At 40.5% G+C, this 21,997-nt stretch overlaps 1 protein-coding gene across 1 annotated transcript in view; it reads right to left on the bottom strand.

Annotated features, from left to right (window-relative positions):
* Positions 1-2,416: 2,416 nt before the first annotated feature.
* The window catches only part of FRMPD3 (FERM and PDZ domain containing 3), a 1,009,771-nt gene continuing 990,190 nt past the window's right edge, over positions 2,417-21,997 (bottom strand). The window contains exon 15 of the mRNA XM_085607691.1: positions 2,417-8,804. Coding sequence (XP_085463817.1) covers positions 5,884-8,804 — 2,921 coding nt within the window. The 3' untranslated portion in view covers positions 2,417-5,883. The remainder of the gene's footprint in view (positions 8,805-21,997) is intronic.

Genomic DNA, 21,997 nt, shown 5'->3' with positions numbered 1-21,997 from the left:
TCCAAACCTTTTTACAGCATACACAAATGTTCACATGCTGAACCAGACAATTGATAGTCTCCAGGTCCATCTGGCATCAATTGAGACTCTGCAGATATAGAACAGGCAGAGGATGTAACGGTCTCATAGCATACAGAGACAGAATATCTTTAGATAATCGTAATACACATATTCAATAAGGAACTCTTCTGTTGCTTCTCTCCTCAGTGTTCAGGGCTAGTCTTAACACCTAGCCATTTTAAACTATAGTGCATAAGTTTTAATCAGCTCTGTATAAAAATGTTGTTTAACCTCTCACAATCTATCAGTGCAGTTAAACCTCTGACATACGGTTGCAATTAATAACTTCTTAGAATCTAGACTTCACTAACATCTTTGTGACAAATGCAGTGGTCTCTGAAGCTGGGGAGTAAACTTGATTTGGTTGTTCAGCACTGTGTTCTCCAGACAAAAACAAATCTTTAGTTGTAATCTTTAATGAGGACAACTGATATCAGTACTAGAGTGAAAAAGGTGCAGTAATACTAAACCTTTGACCTCATAGCTATAACATTATTACTTTGCCTTGCACCTTTTAGTTTGTATGAAATATTGTGAATTACTTTTGTAGTATGCAGTATGGATTATCACAAAAGTAATAGAAATAAAAAGGTGAGAGATAATCAAGACCCGGTAAGAGCTGTCATTAATAGTAAGAATGCAAATGGTGTACTGGTACAAACAGAATAGCAAAAGAATAGGTGCAAAAATTTCCATTAAAAAGACAATTTGGATGAATACAAATAATTATGCAGTGTTCAAGTACTTAACAGCTGTTATTGGCCATTCACTTTAAAATGATCCCTAGACTGGTATCTGTCAACTCAAGTTGAGATCCTGAAGCGATGATTTGCTTGGATGAGGCAGCTGAGTCATTAGTCACTCAAATTCATTGACACTTACTTAAAATAGAAGATGTCCCCACTATAAGAAATTATGAGAAACACCATTACAGAAATTCCGAGTATGTGATTTCAAGAACTGCGACTTGTCCTGACTGTGAGTTCTGGCTAAATTGTGACATTATGTTATATTATGTTAACCACATTTGTAGACTGTAATATCACTATATCCAGAACATACTGATGCTCACTTAATTACCCATAGAGAATGGCGTTAGGTACTGTGGGTTCTGATTCCATTAAGAACATAAGATGATTTATTGAAGTTTAAAGAAAACTGTACAAATTATATGGAGATTCTTAGTAATGGTAATACATGGTTATTTTTACAACAAGGGATTTTTACCACTCATTTATTATAGGAGTTCCAACAATTACTAATTAGTTTAAGATGTATTATATATTCCTTTTACGTTGACTTTAAGTTACCAGATAGGTTTCAAATGCAGATCTCACAATGGTATATTTAACATCACAGAGCATTTGGCTGCCTCTGTTCTTCGTGAGTGTGTATTGTGAGAAGTGATAACAAGCACTGAAAATCACAGGGATCACATCACATGGATATTTACATACTCATTATTTTGCCATATTGGCCCTATGATATGTGTCATTTTTATTTACTTTATAAAAACTGTACTAAAATTTGTTGCCTGTTTTCAGCACTGGAATGTTTCACTGGACAAACGATCATCCCACTGCTGTTCGGGGGTAACCCAGAAGTATTGTTAATGCTAGCCCTTGACAAAGAGGTGAGTTTGGGGCATTCAGTCACAGGTTGATGGGTGTGAGTCTCTCTTAATTGCCAGGAGGAGTCTTGTGTACGCGACATAGCCCAAAAAGCTTTCTTATACTTCACATGCTTACTGTTTGCCAGATATCTAGCACAGCTACTCAATCCTTTTATTTAAAAACATTTACACAATCCACACACTATTTCTTTCTGGTAAATTGAAATGAATAGTAGTCATCTCAAAAACACAAAGAGGAGGAACTTTCAATGATCTTTCATTTTACTTTTTCCTTATCCTATTGACATGGTTTGTAAGAGCACCTCTACAATGTATGATGTGAATTGGTAAATAGAAGAGTAACACTGCAAAGTGTGGCATCAGTTTCATTTTCTTTTCTTTGGACTGCATACATTACCCACCACTGTTCTCTCAATCCCCCCCTCATACTGATGCCTCAACATCACACATGGGGTAGCCTTGATGCTACGGTTTAAATTATTTCAAAAGGAGTAATGTTCAAGTTTTCATGAGATTATCTCCCATGTTCAACAGTGGCTTCATAGATACACCAGTGATTCTTGCACACCTATACTGTACTTTCCATTCTTCAACCAAAATGTAAGACCTAGAAGCTGCTTTGAAAATAACAGAATTTGGACTTGTCAAACTTATTGAAAGTATGGAAATAAATGTTGATTTCTTTCCACTATTTAGGTGCATTGTCTTAAGGTTTTATAATCTAGGGATGTATTGAATTAACATCTTGTTGGATTTTTCAGATTTTTGCTCAAAAGGAATCAGAAACAATAGCGTAGGCCTTATTCCTCATCATCTTTATCCTGAGAAAAAGTCATCACAAGGGTTGATACCTATCAAAGACACCCTTTTATAAAATAAATTTGGTGGCATGAAATGTACCAGGTCATGCACAGAGAGCACTGGATCATCCACATTAAGCCGTGGATGTCTCATTCTGTCTAATGATTATTTTCTTACATTGCTTGCAAAGTGGTAAGTCAACGCTTAACATTCTGAAAAATTTGAAGCCTAAATCTCTATTGACATGTATTCCCTGAGGACCATGTTGCGTCCTCTTCAACAGTATTAAGAGTCTAGTACAAGCAGCCCGAGAGAAGTGCCCAAGGCTCTCCTTCAAATGGAAGATAAATCATCTGAGAGCTGAAGACATGTTTCTGCTAGAAGAAAGATTATATATTGATAAACAATGCTAGGTATACTGAAAAAAGAAAATATTTTTACACTATGTGCACTATGTACTGGGATATTAAGCAATGAATATCCAATGTTCAGTTGAGTTCTGAAAGTAAGTCTTTCTTGGGATTCTCCACTGCTATTAGACAATCCTTACAACTCTTTGTTAGCAGAATGTGTTATATCTTGTTTATGTATTCATCCATCTTCGCTGTGAAGATGGATGTATACATAAGCAAGATACAACAGTATGCCCTTTAGCATTAGGTAGAGATGAGACAGCAGGCCACATATTGGCATCATGTGCTGTTGTTCTAAGCAATAGAGGAGTTAACTCTTTTGGGTGACAACTCAAGAATTTACCAAGTGTATTGTTTCAGGATTATCTTTGAAGTCTGGTCAATAAACAGAAGCATGATGCAGTCTTCCTCTGTAGTGACACTGGATCCCCTGTTTTCATATTTATATGCTTCTTTTGCCTCTTTGTAACTTAAAATGAGGATACAAGGTACTTTATTTTTTCTTCTGTTGTTGGCCATTACATGTTGCAGAAAATGATTACATCTAGCCCATCTGTTTTTTCAATATGATATTCTCCGTATCCTCGTAACCCTCTGATGAAAGCATCAGAAAGTTAATAACTGGCTGTAAAAGACCCCCTATTATTCTGTGTCTCAGCTGCAGTAACCTCATGGAGCACATTGTTTGTGCCAGTGGCACCTAAGATAGAATCACCGAATAAGAATAAGATTAGAAAATCATGTCAACCTAAAGTGAGCTTTTAAAAGAAAGGGGACTTACTAGCCTTCACCACCAAGTGATTTTTACCTGTACCAAGGGCAGTTGAAATTTGTTGCATGTCCTCAATCCGCTGCCTGTCTGTAGTACTCGTCCCATTGCTTACTATTTTAGAAGAACACCCTCAAGACATACTTGAAAATATTGGAAAAAGAACTACCACACCGTGGGGTAGCAGACTTTTGTTTTTGTTTTGGTTTTTGATACAGTTTCCGCCTTCTGTCCAACCTACCTTCCTGTAATACTCAAGCACCCAGCATGAGAAGTAAAATCATGAGGGGAAGGAACTAAAGCAAGACCATGGCCAGTGAAGAAGGTTATTTTCTAGGACTATGCAACCTGCCTATATGATAGACACACATCAGGAAAATAATTGTCAAGCTTGGGGGGGAGGGATATTGTCATATTGACCTAATCACACCTCTTCCAAACTACAAGTTGACCAAACACCAACAGGTCTCCAAGTGAGTTTCCTAGTCTAAGTGTCCCTATAAAAGTGCCTTTGACATGCTGTAAATAATAATTGTTTTACATTGATACCTTAGCATTTGTCTGACAAGGACATCTTAGTCTAATTCTGAAGCCTTAGTTTCTTGCTGTTTACCCAACACAAAGGATAATTGAGATTTTCTTCTAGATATACTTCTAGATATTAATATTTTTTACACAAAGACAATGCAGTCACAAACAAATATTTCTTGTCTCACAATTATCTCATATTAACAAATAATTTTGAAGACAATCAACTATGTACCACTTTCTGTAAGCACTGCACTAAGGGAATCCAGTAGTTGTTTAATGTCTAGAAGAACTTTGTTTCTAGCGTGTCCTAAAATTTAAATGAACCTAGGTTTGCCCAGTCTCCTTTGGTTATTTTCCTTTGACTATGCACATTTTTATATCATTTATTTCCCTCAAATGTGTTTCCATGGCGGCCTCAATTAAAGGGTTTAATAGCACTAGACCAAATTCTTCCAGAGCTTAGAAACCATATGAAAAATGTGAAAATCAATTCATGTAGCATTCACTCACTGAAACCTACACTGCTCAACATGCTTTGATCAAACAATATTCTCTGAATAAAAACGCCAGAGGAAATGGTGATTTGAACAATGTGTCATTGGCTGGCCTGTGGGGATTTTTATTTTGAACCCTGTTTTAAATCCTCCTTTCTTTCGCCGTCATATTAGAAAGGTGCAAAGGAATAGGAAAGCAATAGTAAACTACAATTAACACTACTACAACTTCTTTTCAACCAACACTCTTCATTATCAGGAGCCTCCATTTTCTGTATTTTCTAAACTAGACAGTATTCAGAAAATTGCTACAGCTCTTAAAGGAACTGAAAATGTACACCTATAATGTAGGCTCTGGTGGAGGATGGAGTAAAAGGCCAATTTATGGATCCCCTGCCTAATCATATAATTTAAAGTGAAGATTGCAAACGTGTTACCCCTTTCAGACATCCTGAATGTACTAAATAGCTGATCATCTGTTAAAAATTACAGGTAATCAACTGACTAATTCCAGTGACACCCCATTTGAACTGCAGCTATAATGTCAGTGAAAAGATGTTTTGACAATGAACAGCTCTAAGGCGGTTTCAGCGCCATGATGGGACATGTCCGCCTTTGTTCATTTCTAGAGATGAAGAGATGTAAAACAACAGTTCACATTCAAACAGTCACACACATCTTGGATAAATTGTCTTGAAAATGATCGCACACATTATCATGATGAGGACTTTCCCATATGCAATTAGGCACAATATTATCTAGAGAATAATTAATTTATCAATACGATAAAAGCTGCAAGGTTGGCAGATGCAAGGACCAGCACATTTCCAACATTGAGACTAGTTAAACTGCAAGTAGTCACATGTAATTTTATTCTATAAAAATAGTCTCCCTTCTCAAAAAAACAATATCTACCCCCAGTGAAGTCTATTTGTAGGCCTGCGTAAGAGGGAACATGCACAGTGATAGTCTGTAATCCATTCACTCTGATGATAATTACCGTAACAGCAACACTGTAGTTTCTCCCTCCCACTGTAGACCTCTACCCAAAATTGGAATCTTTTCTGGGCACTCTGAAAACCCCAGTTGCCGATCCATCGTTCCTCCAAACTCGCAGTCTCACTAGAACTACAAAACGCTAGAACAACAGACTTATACATTTTTGTACATTTTGCAGTTCATTTACTTGTTGATCAATGTCTTTATGGAGCGTGAGAATGTGCTCATAACAGTCGCAACAGCAGCCGACTGGCGGGCAAGCTGTCCTATAGTTCTTTGCTGATTCAGCGTTCTGGCTGTAGACTCTTCTGCAGCTCTGAGGAGGAAGGTATAGTTCCGAACCACCTCCTCCACCTTTCTTAGAAGCTCTTGACGCTGAGATTCTGATCGCACAATGTAGACCAACCTGACAAATGTTTCAATAAGACTGCACAGCACTTGAAAGCTGCCTGTGATAGCAGACAGCATGTGGGTAGGGCTCTTGTCCACTGCAGCCAGCCTACGACAGGAAGCCCTGAACTCTTTGAACTTGAGAGCCAATTCTTGCTTGTATTCAGCAAGCTGTGACATGTATGGTTTGGAATCACGAGTCTCTGAGCTTACTACACATTGTCGTATGATTGTCAAAAGTTCACTGGTATCCAACTGCACTGCAACAAACCCATCCGGCAATGCATAAGCATGACCACGAAGTAAACTGATCTTAGCAAGGCTTCCTTCAAAGGTGGAGGTTCTTAAATCAATCTCTTGGGTCTGGCTGTCCTCAGAGCTACTGCAGGCTGTAGCATCCAGCACTTGTAGTGTCCGGCTCATGACAGGAACCATCTGATTGTCAAGCTTCATGCCAGGAAGGATCTGCATGGGGATAGAATAAGAGAGTTCATCCTTGTCACTGCCATCATCAGCTGTATCACACTTCCTATAGTAAAAACAATAACGGATTGAGCAGCACTTTTTATTATCTGCTTCTTCATTAGGCAATTTGGTCTGGCTTGGATACATTTCTTCTTTGACGGCTACCACACCAGTGACTTTTGGACCTTTCTTGTCCTCCACTACGTGAGCATGAGAAGACACTCCCTTCTCTGCAGACTGTATTGCTTGGCCCTGCAATGAAGAGCTCTGGATGATTTGCTCATCCTTATCCTTTAAGGCTTTTTGCTTGGTTGGAAAGATGTTTTGGTAGATGTCAGAAGAAAGTGATACAGCATCACTCTTATCTATTTCACTTACACTATAGCGGCGCAAGAGCTTTTTGTAGTGAGGTGCACTCATGCAATCTCCTTGGGAGGCACACGTTGTCAAACAAGAGACACTGTTCTCGGGGTCTGACTTACAGTCCCTAGACTCTAGACTCGTTGACCGAATTTGCTTGCTCTTAGTGGGGCTGCTATTATTAAGCAATTTAGCAACTTCAGCTTGTCGCTGGGCAAATGTGGTTTTTGGTCTCCCTCGCTTCTCAACATCTGGCTCAGTGATCTGGTTGGAAGGGATCATCATCCCCCGGCAGATACGCTTGCAGTCACAGCTGCGCCTTTGCTCCCTGGACATTCCTGGCACTTTCTGAACCGGGCTACTTCTCACCTGGCAGGCACAGCGTCCTGGAACAGAAGGAAGAAGGTACTCCTTAGGCTTAATGTCAACCTTTGTCTTGGGTTTGAGGAGTTCTTCCAACAATTCTATCTCGTACTGTTTAACTTTTTGTAGTTGCACCTGTCTTTCATCTGTTTCTTTTTTCATTCGTAAAGGAAATGTTGCAGAAAACAATTTTTTCAATCGAAAAGGGGCCTTCTGAGGTTTGTTCTTCACAGAAGGGTCACTTTCTTTCTGTATTATATCAATTGTGCTGTCTGTGATATTTGTGGGCCCTCCACTAGCCTTCAAGCTATTTGTTTTGGATCCAGACTGAACCGAAATCTTTGGGTTGTCTCTTGCGAGCTTAGAAGAAGATGTGTTTGCAGATTGTGAAGTGTTTTCAACTTTTTTCTTGCTCTTGAGATTATTTTCAGGTTTTATTTCATCCACCTTGTTTGGTGATTTTTCATTCTGTTTATTTGAAGTGGGGTTCAGGTTTATGGCCGCCTTCTGACTCAGCTCCCCACTTACCGGCTTCTGGACCTTTGCTGTTGAATCTTTGATAGACTGAGGCTGATAGTTTTTGGCAGAACAAACCTTCGCATGCAGTCTTTCATCATCAGTGGGAGATAGATGGAAGATGTCCCCCCGGGCAGTCTCCGCCTCCTTCTGGTCTTCAGACTTCTCGCCCTGCTGCTGCTGGCAGCTGCACAAGCTGTCAACAGCTGGCTGGACCACCTTAGAATGCATCTGCTTGCCACTTGAAGAATTCTCCTTGGTTTTATGTAAGGGCTGTTCTTCACTGGGACAAATCGTGGTGGACATTTGATGGGAAGAAAAGTCATGAGTATTCACGACCTGATGCACAGAGGCAGAAACAATAGAAGAGTTCACATCAGATTTGGACTCATGCATCAACTTAGGGCTAACATGTATCATCTTAGGGCTAACATGTATCAACTTAGGGCTAACATGTATCAACTTAGGGCTCACTCTCAATCCTTGCAATGCTTTCTCTTCAATAGTGTGAATGGGCGGTGCATTTGGTGCTGCAGTGGTGGCATTTAGTGAAGCTTCGAAGGCTGGCTTAGCTCGCGCAGACCCCTTGCGTTCTGGGCTTGGCACCACAATCATTCTGCTCGTCTGTTCGCTCAGGTGGGGGGATAGTAAAGGCTTCATGGCTAGTGTGTAGCTGCGTTCCACAGTTCTCTCCTGTTTACTTGCGCTGACTACGGTGTTTGGACTCTGCCTAGAGAATGCAGCTGTCATTGATGGACTTGCTTCTTGGCAACCAATGGGGTATGGCGAGGTGAGGACAGCCTGCGCTGCGCATGTCTGGATTCTGAAGGGAAGGTCCTTTCTTGTCAGCAGGTTTTCTTTGTTAATGTGCTGGGCTAGGAAATACGCTGTGTTCTGGTGCTGTTTCATGGCAGAGACCATTTCGGAGACGTCAGTCAACTCAGAGGAGTTGGTTTCATGGCCTGAGTCCAACGAGGATTCCGGGGTTATTGCAGCCAGGACAATTAGGCCTGAAAAACAACAAAATATATAGATTTATATCATTCACATGGAGCATAAAACATACAAACATACATGCAGGGATCTGAATAAAAGTTAGTATTTCTCCTTTAGAACAGAAGTGAGGAATACGTACTCGGTCTTGCTTTCCTAATATTGATTTTGATGTGAATTGAAATTGCAAATTGATATTATTGAAGGGCATGTTAAGATTAGCGAGCAATAAAGATAGTATTTTAGGGACATTTCACCAATGTGGTGTAACTTAACATTTTTTCATTTTGCTGATTTTAGCTATATATTTTCTGCTAGTTTCTCTCATATATATTCCTCTAGAACAATATGGGCATGTTCTCTATAGCCCTCTAAACACAGGTCTTAATGGGGTTATATATTCAGGTGCATGACGTACATCTCAGCCACTCCATGGGTTACGCTGCACGTGTGATGGCATGGTTTGCACATACATACTGGATCATGGAATCATGTTCAATAAGGACTGTTCATACGCGTATGCAGTGGTGCGTTTGGTGTTGCAAACTAATACACAACTTCTGCATTAAACTTTACACATGGGGAAAGCGAAACAAAAATTTGAAACACGATTACATAATTTCGTTTGGTGAATACAAGAAAAAGTGAAGAAAATAAAGCAAACAGTAACTGTGTTGATTTGCAAAGTGAGTGCATAGTAGATGTAAAAAGAATTCTCTATTGACGTCCCTGTTTAGCGACTGGTGATTCTGAGAAAGGTTTCTCAGCGCAACTGGTATTATTGCACAAGTCGACCTGTACATTCTCTCTCCTGCAAGGAACCCTTGCTGTTTAATGTCAACACAAACTCGCTTAAAGTCCATAGGTAAAGGTCACATGCAGTACTGGTAAACTGTATTGCCTGAAGAAAAATGTCACTGGGAGTATGGCGCTCATAAAGTGCACCAGTTCAAGTTTGTTTTTGCAAGACTGAGATTGTGCTCAAACTTCCCCGTGTTCCTGTTTTTGCTGGAACAAGGCATTTGAATTTTGAGAGTTGGCTCATTTTGCAGTTGAGAGGCTGGGTTCCAGAACTCTACTGAGCCCTGAAATAACATACAACAAATATGACTCAACAATTCTGCTCCATTCATTAGACTCCGAAGCAAATATTACTGAAATATTGCTTTAACGAAAACACGTACAAAGAATATACACACAGTAAAACATTCTATACTCTCATGTTGACATTCCTAAAACAAGTGGACTGGGCTCTGAGTAGCCCCAACCTCTGGCACAATTTCCATCAAAGAACTTTGGCCTCCTTGTGCTGAGTGCTTTGTGGGCTGCTGCTTTGTGAAACTGCTTGAGGTCCCATCATGACTCTTGTGCCTCCGGCCTGTGGGTCCTGTTGAGGTCATCTCTGGTTTGTTTGGGCTCCCCTGGTTGCTCCAGGCTTGCCTTGACTCCCCTGTGTTTGGTGAGTCTCCTGGACCTTGCTGGTGTGAACCGTAACCTGTCTCGACCATCTTCGTGGGTTGCAGCTGCCTAGGCTTGTTGGTGCTCCAGCCGGACACTGACTCCTCAGAACTCGACATCCTTGGTGGGACAGTTCGTATCTGGCTCCTGGTTGTCCTCTATGTCTTCTGGTCCCGGTGGCTGCAGAGTCAAGAATCCCCTCAATGCACCTGAAGCACCCGACATTGGTGGGCATTCATCTATAGAGCCCCTGGTCACTCCTGAGTCGCCTAGACTCTGTCCCCTCAGCATTCAGGTACTCTTCATCAAGAATCCACCTTTGGATTCCAATTGACACCTTCCTTCTTTCCCGCAGTGGTATTTCCTTGAAGTCCTCCATTGAGAATAATGGCAGTTTCCGACACCACTTCAGCCCGAAGCACCCAGCTTCCCTGGGATAGGTAACTCTGGTACTACGGTATCCACGGGTGCGGTGGCTCTTCAACCACCTATGATCCAAAGGACTTCCTCATACTCCACTGGGAAGGGTCCTTAAATTCCAAAACTACAACTGCGAATATCCCACAGAATTGTACTGCACACGCGGCTGTGTTCCCACACTGCACCCGTCCTCCGTGGGGTCCCTACTTACTCACCTTGGGTGGTTTCTTGCGGTCCCAGCGATTCTACATCCTCTAGACACTGTCTTGACTTGAGTTGTGGTTCTTATACCAATATTTTAGTATATGATTTGGTCTCCCCCTGGAGCCAACTGTGTATTAGTGCTACCTACGATTGTTTCTGTGCAACAGTATTGTGTGCTTTGTGTTTATCTGTGTGTAGCAGATACTGTGACATATTTATAGTGTGTTATAATAATGAATACATATTTTACTTTGTGGTTCTCCTTTCATTTAACCAATGCAATAAAGTTGCATTCTGGTAAAACAAGCTGTTTAACATTCCTTCAAGATTAAGCCTGAAGGCTGCTCTCCACAGCTACCACTCGGATAGCTTTCTAAGGTTATCTCTGACCTCTTAAATCACCATAAGGGTTGTTTGGACTGGTACAGGGTGCCCACTTTAATTAGTGGACAGCATATATCAGGCCAACTTCTTACAACGTGTTATACAGGTACTGAAAAATTCTAAAGCTAATAGAGTTGATCTATTTCAATATTACAAGAGTTTTTGTTGCTACTTCTATTGAATATAAGCAACAGTGCTCACACACAAAATTAGAGTGTCGCAAATCATCCATAGTGCTCAGCGGTAAAACCAGACAAAGGTTCTGTGTTGTCTTAAGGCGCATACAGAAAAAGAAGGGGCCTAAGCAAGGGTTTTACTAAAGTCTACTCAAATGTGCTAAAGCAAAAGTCCCATGAGACATTTTTGCTTAAAAGATTTCTGGGTGAAACAATGCACAAATATCGATTACATTATATAATAATTGTGAGTTATTCAAGTGTACTGTGAGTCAGGATGTTTTCATATTGAAAAGGCTATATATCCTGTAAAATAGATGTTCATAATTGGCTGTGGAAATGTGGCTGATTACAGCGCCCACCATGTTATGCATATCCCACTGTAAACATTATACTATTATCATTACATTACATAGGCCTTCTAATATGTTTAACATCTACTGTGTCACAACTGAATGAATATACATTATGTCAATCATTCTACAGTGTTGTCTGTGGACAGCAAGGGTGCAATTCAATAAGACTGTTTTGTGACTAGTTGCGTCTCACTACTGTCTTAGTTGTGAATTGTTCTTCAATTTTCAGAACAAATTTGCAAAGCATGTTCCCTGAGTATTTCCATTGATTTAGAATGTTGTTAAACATTACAATGGTGCACAGATGATTTTTGTAGTTGTTGTCTAAAGCCAACTTATAAAATGTATAACTTTTCTTCATAGGTAGGCTTTTACCATGGTGAGAACACTAGCACAGCCCATGAAACGAACTGCCAGTGTAATCCTATTATTGCAAAGCTACACCAATACAATACTAGTTATGCTGATTCATATTATGCACCCAGGTTTGGGGTCTCAAGGCCCTATGTAGTGCTGATTTTGTTAATATTAAAACAAGGTTTTTGCCGATCTCAAAACTATTTTTCCACCGATGCTGGTTGAAGTTTTGGCTACAGTCATTGGAGTCTGGAAGAGGAGCCACAAAGTCAGGATTTTGAAGAAACACATGTGGGCGGGGTACAGTCATAATGCAGCCAGCATGTGAAATCTAACCTTTATGCCAGCTCTGTCCTTTGCGTGCTATATAACAGAGGCCTTACTAAAATATCAGGCCTGTCAATTGTAAGCCAACCAGTTGGTACCCTTTTCTATGGGTATAGCACATCCAAAGACGGTTGTTTAAAAGTTTCCCATTTCAGAGAGTCAAAATGACAGTAGAGCGAGTTAAAACAAAATAGGGGGACCATGCAGAAGTTTGCACTTTCCTGTAATAATGCTTGTCCTGGAAGAGGTTTGAGAAGTAGTGCAGCTTGGATATGTCCCAATGTTTGTACTATTGGGGATATGTGAGATCAAGGTATTGTGCTGATGGCATTCTGCCTGTATCAGAGAAAGCATGTAATCCTTAGATGCTTGGGACATGTTTCAATGATTTTAGTGTATAGGAATTTCAATAACTGCTCGACATGCCTTGCTAAAGGAGCTGTGCATCCAGTGTTGTGGCACAACATGTTTCGGCTGTTCGGCGCATAGTAATGCATCAGACCATATATGTTTTGATTTATTTTTCTGACCTGGTCAAAGAAATACCCCTAGAGTAATTGCCTTTTGGTGCACATAAACGAAAAAGTATTAGTACACTACACATATTTAAATAAATGTACATTTATTCTCAAATGGTATTCTGAATTTAAATTTTAAACATCAACATGCCCCATTAGGCTGCATATTTAACAAAAAGTATCCAATGCAATTCCATCTGTATGATAACTATATGTATACGCAATACTCTTACATGGCTTTACTTTTTGTGAAATATTGTATACCCCTACAAAGTAGCCTTATCTTTTATCATAAATCTGCAGGTACGTAGACATTTGTTTAGGGATATTTAGGGGGATGATACATTACCAGAATTGGTGGCAGCCCTTCAGTTACAGCATCATAATTTTATTCAACATTCATATCAGGTTGAATGGAAATTACACTATCTTTTGTTGAAGGGTGCCATAAATTGGTTCATCAGTTTGGGAGGGGGTGAACCCCTACCAATATAATAGACTAAATCTGCTTAGGTCAAAACACAGTTCTGAGAGAAGCTCTTCTGAACCTCGAGAAGGTATGGCACAAGCCCTCATCAGTCCCTACCTAGAAAAGCAAGTGTTGATTTCTATTAGTATCAACAATTTAAAAGTAACAAACACAACACAATACATTTCAGAAAACTATTTAGAAAAAAAGAATGGAAAATGATGAGCAGACACCAAGCTCATCAAAATAGGCCAAGGGGGACCACATACATGGATTTTGAAAATATTTTAAGGCTGACTGTGATGGAGTGAAGGTCAGATATACCAAGCAGGTTGTCCTCGTACAGTTTTTACTTCCAGACCTAGGGACCGATTACGATGTCGTTAAGAAGGGCTCCGGATGGGATTCGGTATTGACGAATCTGATTCGGAACCCTTGTTTACCACTGAATCGGTCACCTTTCCGGATGACCGAGTACGGGCTATCAGAATTGGTTCCGAATGGAATTCGGGCAGCCCAAGTTGTTCAGAGCCGAATCGTACAGCCCAATGGAGACCATTTCTAAACTAGCGAGTATGATGACCGATTCGGACAGCAATTCAGAATCGGTTTGATCGAGAAGAAATGGTTGTGGGAATCGGTCTTTGGGGGTCAGTAGCAGGCCTCCCTTCACCCGTAGGCCTCCGGATGGGGCCTGTTGGTGTACCCAAGGGACCACCCTTCCCATCCGAGCACAGTGTGGTAGGCACCATGGGGTGCCCGCCACAGTGTGCAAGGTTTTCCCCAACCACCCCTTTTTTCAATGGGAACCTGTGTTCTTGTTAGGCACACAGGCTCTCATTTAAGTCAATGGGAATCTGACCAAACCGAGTCCGTGAGCATCCGGAAATCAGTTGGTAGGCCTCCCAGAATACGAATCATTCCGAAAGCATTTTGAACCTGATTTGGTGGGAATGCTTTCCTAACAATGTTGTAATCGGCCCCTTGGTCTTTGAAATGGAAGTCAATATCTTCCAGAGTGTCCTGATGCAATGATGGAAGCGGGAGAGATTACTTGAAGTTGGAAAAATTGGCATTGAGATCCTTCTGAAGTCACTGGGTTTGGCTCCAAGAGCTTGGAAGGGACAAAGGCAAATCACATAAATGCCAAGAATTCCTGTGTCATTGGATAGATTGGGTTCTTCGTCCCAGTCCAAGATTTTATATTCAAACTTAGTACTATTTTGGAAGTCAAAAACCTCCAACTGGACCATTGCTGAAAATTATGACCAATCTGCGCTCCACAGTGCTGGATATCTTTACCACAAGGTCTCACTGAACATTATTTCAGCACAACAAAATGCTGGGAGTAGAATGTACCTGGTTATCTTGCCCACCTGGAGTGCTACCTTATTGTGCAAGCTTCAACACCCTGTTCCTGTCCTCTGGTGGTTACAGAAATGACTAAATTCGAGTTTTCTCCAGCTGTTGCGAGGTTCCTTCTGGTCAGTCCTCTAGTCCATAGCTCTTCAGAGCAGATCAGGCACCAGTCTCTCTACAGCTAGGTTTCCTGCAGGGTTCAGTCATCTGTTGTCAGCTTGGCCCTTTTGAAGTCGGATTTCCTTCTGCTTTTTGTGACTTTGAAGCAGTAAAAGAGGAGACCAGTCACTTGACTCTTGAAGAGCAGTTCCAGTACTTGAGTGCCATCAGGAGTTAGAGGTCATTGAGTCATTAAGTGAGTGCTCTTCTTCAAGAATTAGACAGGAGTCTTTTTCCTTCTAGAACATTCTTCTTCTTCAAGTGTAGTCTTCCCAGGTCAAGGTTTTTTCTGAGGCGCTATTGGTTGAGTCGCTAGATTTATCCTGTGGAGTATCCAATGAATGAAGAAATTCTGCCTCCCAATCCTAACTGTTTTCTTGAAGGCGCTACATCCTTTTTCAGCACTTCCTCTTTGACTATTAAATGATCTGTTTAATAATGACAAAACGCTTGTACCGCTAGGCAGGCCTGTCTTTACCTCCTTGGCCGATCCCTTATTTGGATGAGTTAAACTCCCACCTGACAGGGTCGAAACTGGTTGTCTCCCCACAGCGACAGGAGATTGACTGACTAGGAGGCTCCTGTAAATTAATAGGACTCTCTAAATCAAAATAGGTAGTGGTAAGGCTGTCATTTGTTCTTCCAACTGTTGGTATACACTCCCAGGTAGCTAATCCCTAAGTGGTAATTAGTTAACAACACTGTCCTTCCTGGGCTCAGAGGCATACCATTGTCCTATGAGACAGGATCTTTAACTCTCCAAGCCAAGGATGAGTATTTCAGCTCTGGAGGGTTGATGAATGGCAGTATATGTTTTACAATTGTTCTGACTCAAGCAGCAAATAGTACTTCACCATTAAATCAAATTTTTAACATAAAATAAGAAACACTTTTGAAGGACTTTGGTGACAGAAAGAGATATAAACCTGAATATTTTAATTACACCTAGGCCTGTATTATGAGAAATGGTGCTATACCTCCACAGAGAAATGGCTTTTAGGCCATGAGTCACTGTGAGAGCATAGTTTGTAAATATATAGTAAGCCACTAATGTATTAGGCACCCCATCCTAGTGGACTTACAAGGTGCACTTTAGGGTAACATATTAATATACAAAAACAGGTTTTCCCACATGACGAAGGCACTTTTTCCTGCCATGTGTTACTGCAGTGCCTTTAGTTATGATTCTGGCAGCCATATATTTATGTCAAATATGTGGCTGGGAGAGCTATTCACTGCAGCCTACAAATGACATTCAACTGCCCTGCCATTAGAGCATTACCTTCATCATTAAATGTGGCCTTACAGGAAATTTAAATAGACCAATTGGGTGAACCACATTTTATCAAAACCATTTTAGGTCCCAATCATATGGACCGTGGCACTGAACATCAGTGTCACAGTACACAGAGTCCTAATAGCAACAAAAACAGGATCAAGAAAAAGACAAAATAATTTGCGTTGACCATGGAAAAAAAGTGAATTTTCTGCAAAGTTTCATTGCCTTGTGTGTTAAATAATTGTATGCAGGCAGGCAGGGAAATTTCTGTACATTGATTTTCCTGTGTCTACATAGGGCTCTTATAGACACACTCCTCACCACCCCCTTCTCCCATTTCATTGTGCAATGGCCTTTGGATGAACGTACATTTTGTGTTAAGAACACTGAGTTTACAGAGAATCTATCTCACCAGTTGTGATGAGCTAAACCAAAGAAAATGTGTAGAAGCCTATGTTGCTTCTCCAGAGTAACAGGGTGTTTGAAGTGTCTCTCTTCAGTTCCCGCAGGCTTGTGTGAGATATCATTTGCTGATTAACAGGAAACCTGCTGCATCACCAAATGAGTATCATGTTTTCCTGGGTTACTTAAGGCTTGCTCCAGGTATGGATCTTTCAGTGATTAGACTGAAGAGTAATCTTGACTTACTACATTACTCTCTGCTCCTGTGTTCTTCCAATCAAAGAATGCCCCTCTTTTCAAGGGCCTGATAATTTCAATGGGCCTTATAACTGATGTTACTGTCATTTCTAAAACATTAGCAGGAACTGCTGTCATGGTGTTCCTGTCAGTGCTGTTCACAGTTTGGTGCACTGCTCCATCAACATGACGGAGCCATGCATCAAACTATGTTTTTTTTCCCAAAAAGAAAATGCTTAAGCAGGATCTTCTTTTTTAAAATAAAAAAGGAAATTCTACCCTCGCCATGGGAGATCCCCATAGCGAGGAGAGCATTTAGCTGCTTTCCCTGTCCTTTCTGACCAGGGTTTTTCTGGCAGTGACAGGCAGTAAAAACTGACCTCTATTTATGCCCATCTAAATGAGGTAGGCAACATTAGAGGTCTGCCTCTGACGGCCCTTACTATGTAGGATCGTAGGAGGTGTTTCATCACAGCAGAGACAGAGTAGTCTCCACAGTGATTAAACCTAAGGGCCGCCCACACATAAATTTGGTAGGAATCACACAGTTTTTACGGTAAGATACTCTATCATCTTTCGCTTTACCTGCAGCTTGTTCTTTTCGATGATGGTATAGGTCTTGTGCACCTCCTTTTGTACAGTTGGGTGAACAGAGATATCCTTACTTATTTTTGTAAAAATATTTCTGCTTACCTGATTATAACCTATACTTGGGCACAACTTCTATGTTTTCAAACAAAGCATACATGTTTTTTCTGTCCCAACAGCCCTGAGGAAGTCTTCTTAAAGACAAAACATGTGTTGGCTGCATGGTTGTGATTTTCATCAGATATTGCATCAGAAAAAAATGACCTGTTTGTAGGACTTGTCTGCTTTGCTTTTTGTGATGGAGTATCACTAGTGTGCCACAGATTGAACCATTCCTTTTAAAGAAAGTTGTTCTTTTTTGTATCGTGTGAATTCAATAAACTTTGAAACTCTTTCCAGTTACAATACTCATGACTCTCACTACTTCAGCATTTCTGTGTAACTTGTTTGGGTGGTGTGTTCCAGTTTAATATTGCGCCTTGAGATGGAGTATCTATAATGCCAAGATATAAATCAGACCCTAAGTCCTCATTTTAATCTCCAGAGGCCCTCATGCAGAGTGACCCGGCTATTTCTGATGGGTGTAGTTTATCACACATACTGGAATTAGAGGTTTCCCTGCTAGCAGCACACTCTCACAATTTTCTCCAGGTAAATTTCAGCAGGTTAAAACTTTCAATATGTGTTGGGTAAAAATGGCATTGTAATTGCCAGAACATTCAGAATTTGGTTCAGTAAACAATAAAAATCTATGTTATTCCCCAAATCCTTCAGTAGGTACTACAAAACACATCCAATAAATCCTGACACCTGCAGAATCAGATTTTGTCAGGTTTTATAAATATCACACCAAACAATCTGCAATTCACAAAAATGGCCAGAGTTCACAATCCATATTAATTGCCCTCTCTGACATTACAGTCACCCCCGGTAAGTAGAGATCCAGGGAAGGACAATAACAGGGATTTTTACGGGCTGCTCGTAATAAGGACCATAATCTCAAAATGAAGAAAGTTTAGTACAAATGTGTAAGATTAAAATTATTATGCAGATAAAAAACATCGTAAGAAGCACAATCTATCTGATGGCAAAGTCTTATACCAAATGAAGTCCAAATGTCACTTGCAGCACGTTTTTCTTCAACAACCTTTTTAAAGAAGTAATGAGCAATTTCCAGCAAAAGAGCTGATTTGGTGATAGGCGACAGACGTTGTTGGTTTTGTAATTTGTCCTCCAAAGATTAAAGGCATGCTTTAGAGTTTGGTGGATGGGATACTCCATCACAATCATGACTGATATCCTATCTGCCGTATTACAAGTGCAGCAGGATGTAATGCTTTTGTAATATGTGGATTAGATATCTCATGTTTGTGATGGAGTATCCCATCCACCAAATTCTAAATCAGGCACAATTTGTCTCTGGAGTGCAATGAGTGGGAATAGTCAAAACATACAGCACATCCAGGTCTCCCTGGTGGAGTGACAATGTGTTTGCTATGCCACATTTTACATTTAGCACAAACAAATTCTGGACAGAGTGCTGAAAAAACCAAACATTCATTTCAAGTCAAGAAATCTGGGATAAACCAATCGTTCTTTTGCTCACCAGGCCACCCCAGTTTGGACCCAGTCATATGGAAATGACCCTGCTCCTCATGGCAACAGTCCAGTCCGAACTGCCAAGCTAGGGCCTTCCTGGACCGGAAACAAGCATCCAGGGACAGGTTTTGGCAAATCACCCATCATCAGCCAGGCTAGGTTGAATCTAGTGGCACAGCAAGCAAAGGACCCACGTCTGGGCATACCTGTCCAACTTAGCGGCGGAAAATACTGCATAGTATTTTATATTTTGGTATATTTATACTTGGCTTCCCTGAGGCATGCCTGTGCCCCCAGCACTCTGAAGTGGACCAAATCATCACACATTTGTGCTAATATAGTTTAGCCATTGATGATATTCACTGCTGATCTACAATCATCAAATACTACTGCAGACTCGCAACTACAAAAATTATGAATTAAGCATACAGATGGCCCTAAACTGACATCTTACCCCCAAAAGAAATGTTATATTTTGCTGAAGGAAAAACAAGATAATGCTGAAAAATCTCCAGCATACAATTTTGTTACTTCCTGCAAAGCTCGAACAAAATTAGTTGCCAACTGTATTTTTTAAGAGGCTCAGAGCTCCAGAGGCAAATACCTAATGTTAGATCAGAAGAAAACAGCATTTTGTGCTTAACCCTAGGAGTTGACCCCAATGTGCAAGGAGATTTTATCACTAATTATTTGATTATTGCTTTCCTGATTCATGAATCCAGATTTTTTACCACAAATTTTCAGTTTTTTATGGACAATACATTTGCTGGTATTAGTACAGCGGGCAATATGATTGGGACATTTTTTGCCCCAGTTAATTTCTTTGCCCCTAAAATGTCACAGTAAAACTGGTTTCACCCAATTGGCATATTTAACTCTCATGTAAGGCCATCGTAAGCTGGAAAAGAAATGCACCTGCGGCATGAAAGATAAATATCATATATGAACTGGAGTATGTATTTACACCATCTACATATTTGACACACATCAGTGGTTACCATGAGTACAATTGTGCTTTCGCCAGGGTGCAGTTTAAAGGCACCGCAGAGACATGTGGGAGGAAAAGGTGCTTTTTGCCATATAGGAAAAAGTTTATTTATATATTAAATAAGTCATCCGTAAAGTGTGCCTTGTTATCTCACAGAACTAGGTGTTTAATATACATGCATGTATCATAGTACATATTGAGGACAGTAACCCTCACAGTGAATAAAAGCTGTTTTCAGTGTTTATTAAATGCTTCAATGTTATAAGAAAAAAGCACATATATAAAAAATATGCCTATTTTATAACTCCCCCAGGGGAAATGATAAAGACGTGATTCAATAGTATTTGTCACTTAGTTTCAATAAGCTAATTAAATGGTGCCAAATTTAATTTTTGATCATTTCAATGGAAAAGTACCTTCAAGAAAGTGAACTTTGTTCTGCATGAGAGAAAAATGGCTTAGAACCCGTTTGCCTCTCTGCTGTATCCCAGAGGCCCAAAGTGTATTATTTGTTGGGAGCCTACTCCTAGAGGACAATGGCTTAGTTTCACTGCACAGAAGGCTATTAACAGCAATTAGCCACATGGGAAGAAGACAGAAACAGTTGGCAGTTGCTAGACTTTCTGGCTTCAACCCTTATGAGAGGAAAAATTAGCCTGGACACGGATAGTGGGGAGCGCACCTCCTCTGAATAGGAGAGTAGCTAGGAGGAGGACCAAAGCTGCTTCACATTGAGAAATGGGACCGCCATTGTGGATTTGGTGCTTCTGAAAATGTTTCCAGTAAGAGATGAAGTGCTGAAAAAGGAGGTCTGGAAGTGGCCGGTAGTATGCTGACGAGTGCTGAGGACAAGACTGGGCACCTCATCAGCATCTCGGAACATTCTTTAACTTTAGGAGACAACACCTTAAAATAATGTTTTGTTTGAAAGCTGGATGGAAGAAGACCCAAGGACTCCTAGTCCTTGCTTGTATTTTACTGCTACCTGCTCAATGACAGAAAAAGCAGAAAGACTTCTGACTCCAAAACATTCCATCAGACCATTGAGGACTGCACCTTACAGGAGTCCTGGGTGAAAAAAACCAGGAGCCTAGAAGTTTGCCCTATGGACTTGAGGTCTGCAGGCGTGACCGGGATGAATTTGAGCAGCTGCTGGAAAAAAGTGGCACTTAGGGCCTGATTTAGATCTGGGCATACGGGTTACTCCATCACAACGGTGACCAATATCTGTCTGATGATATATAATGGGATTTGAATTTCAGCAAACAGGATATCTGTCACCATTGTAATGGAGTAACCCATCCGCCAAGATCTAAATGAGGCCCATAGTCATTTTTCCCCAACTCGGGATAAGATGCTGAGGACTCACTCAAGGCAGCCCAAAAAATGTGTTTGTCCCTCTTAGAGCTTGGTGCTACATTAAAAACTGGTTCTGAGTGACTGCAAGACAAATGTATTTGACATGATGGAGCCTGTCCAGCAACAGCTTCAAGCCTTGCCCCACTAGTGTGTTATGTCAAACTATGAAATACGAATTCTGATGGTATAACCTTGTACCAGGGTGTGGCAGCAAATCTATCATAACAATGGAGTGTCTCTGGAGGATACAAATTTCAGCGGTGTTCCATTCTGAGTTTTTGACAGCAAAACCAATTGCTCCAGAGGGAGCAAAGCAACATATTTGACTTGGAGGACCTTCACCATCTTCAACTTGCTTCCCTGGAACACTTTGAGCTCTAAAAAGTAAATTAAGTACCAAGATAAAAACTTTAAATGGGGTAATCATCTTGGTGTATGCTATTTTCACTCCATTACGTTCAGCCTGAAATCGTGCCTAGGTTCTGGTCATCCATGAAATTATACTTTATATTGGTGCTATACTATTTGCAGGTCCCTTTGACCTTAAACTTTAAAATTGAAATTTCCAGTT

The sequence above is a fragment of the Triturus cristatus genome, chromosome 5_2 (assembly GCF_964204655.1).
Source record: "Triturus cristatus chromosome 5_2, aTriCri1.1, whole genome shotgun sequence".
Lineage (NCBI taxonomy): Eukaryota > Metazoa > Chordata > Amphibia > Caudata > Salamandridae > Triturus > Triturus cristatus.
The sequence above is the reverse complement of the archived record's forward strand: the minus strand, read 5'-3'. Positions and strand labels throughout refer to the sequence as shown.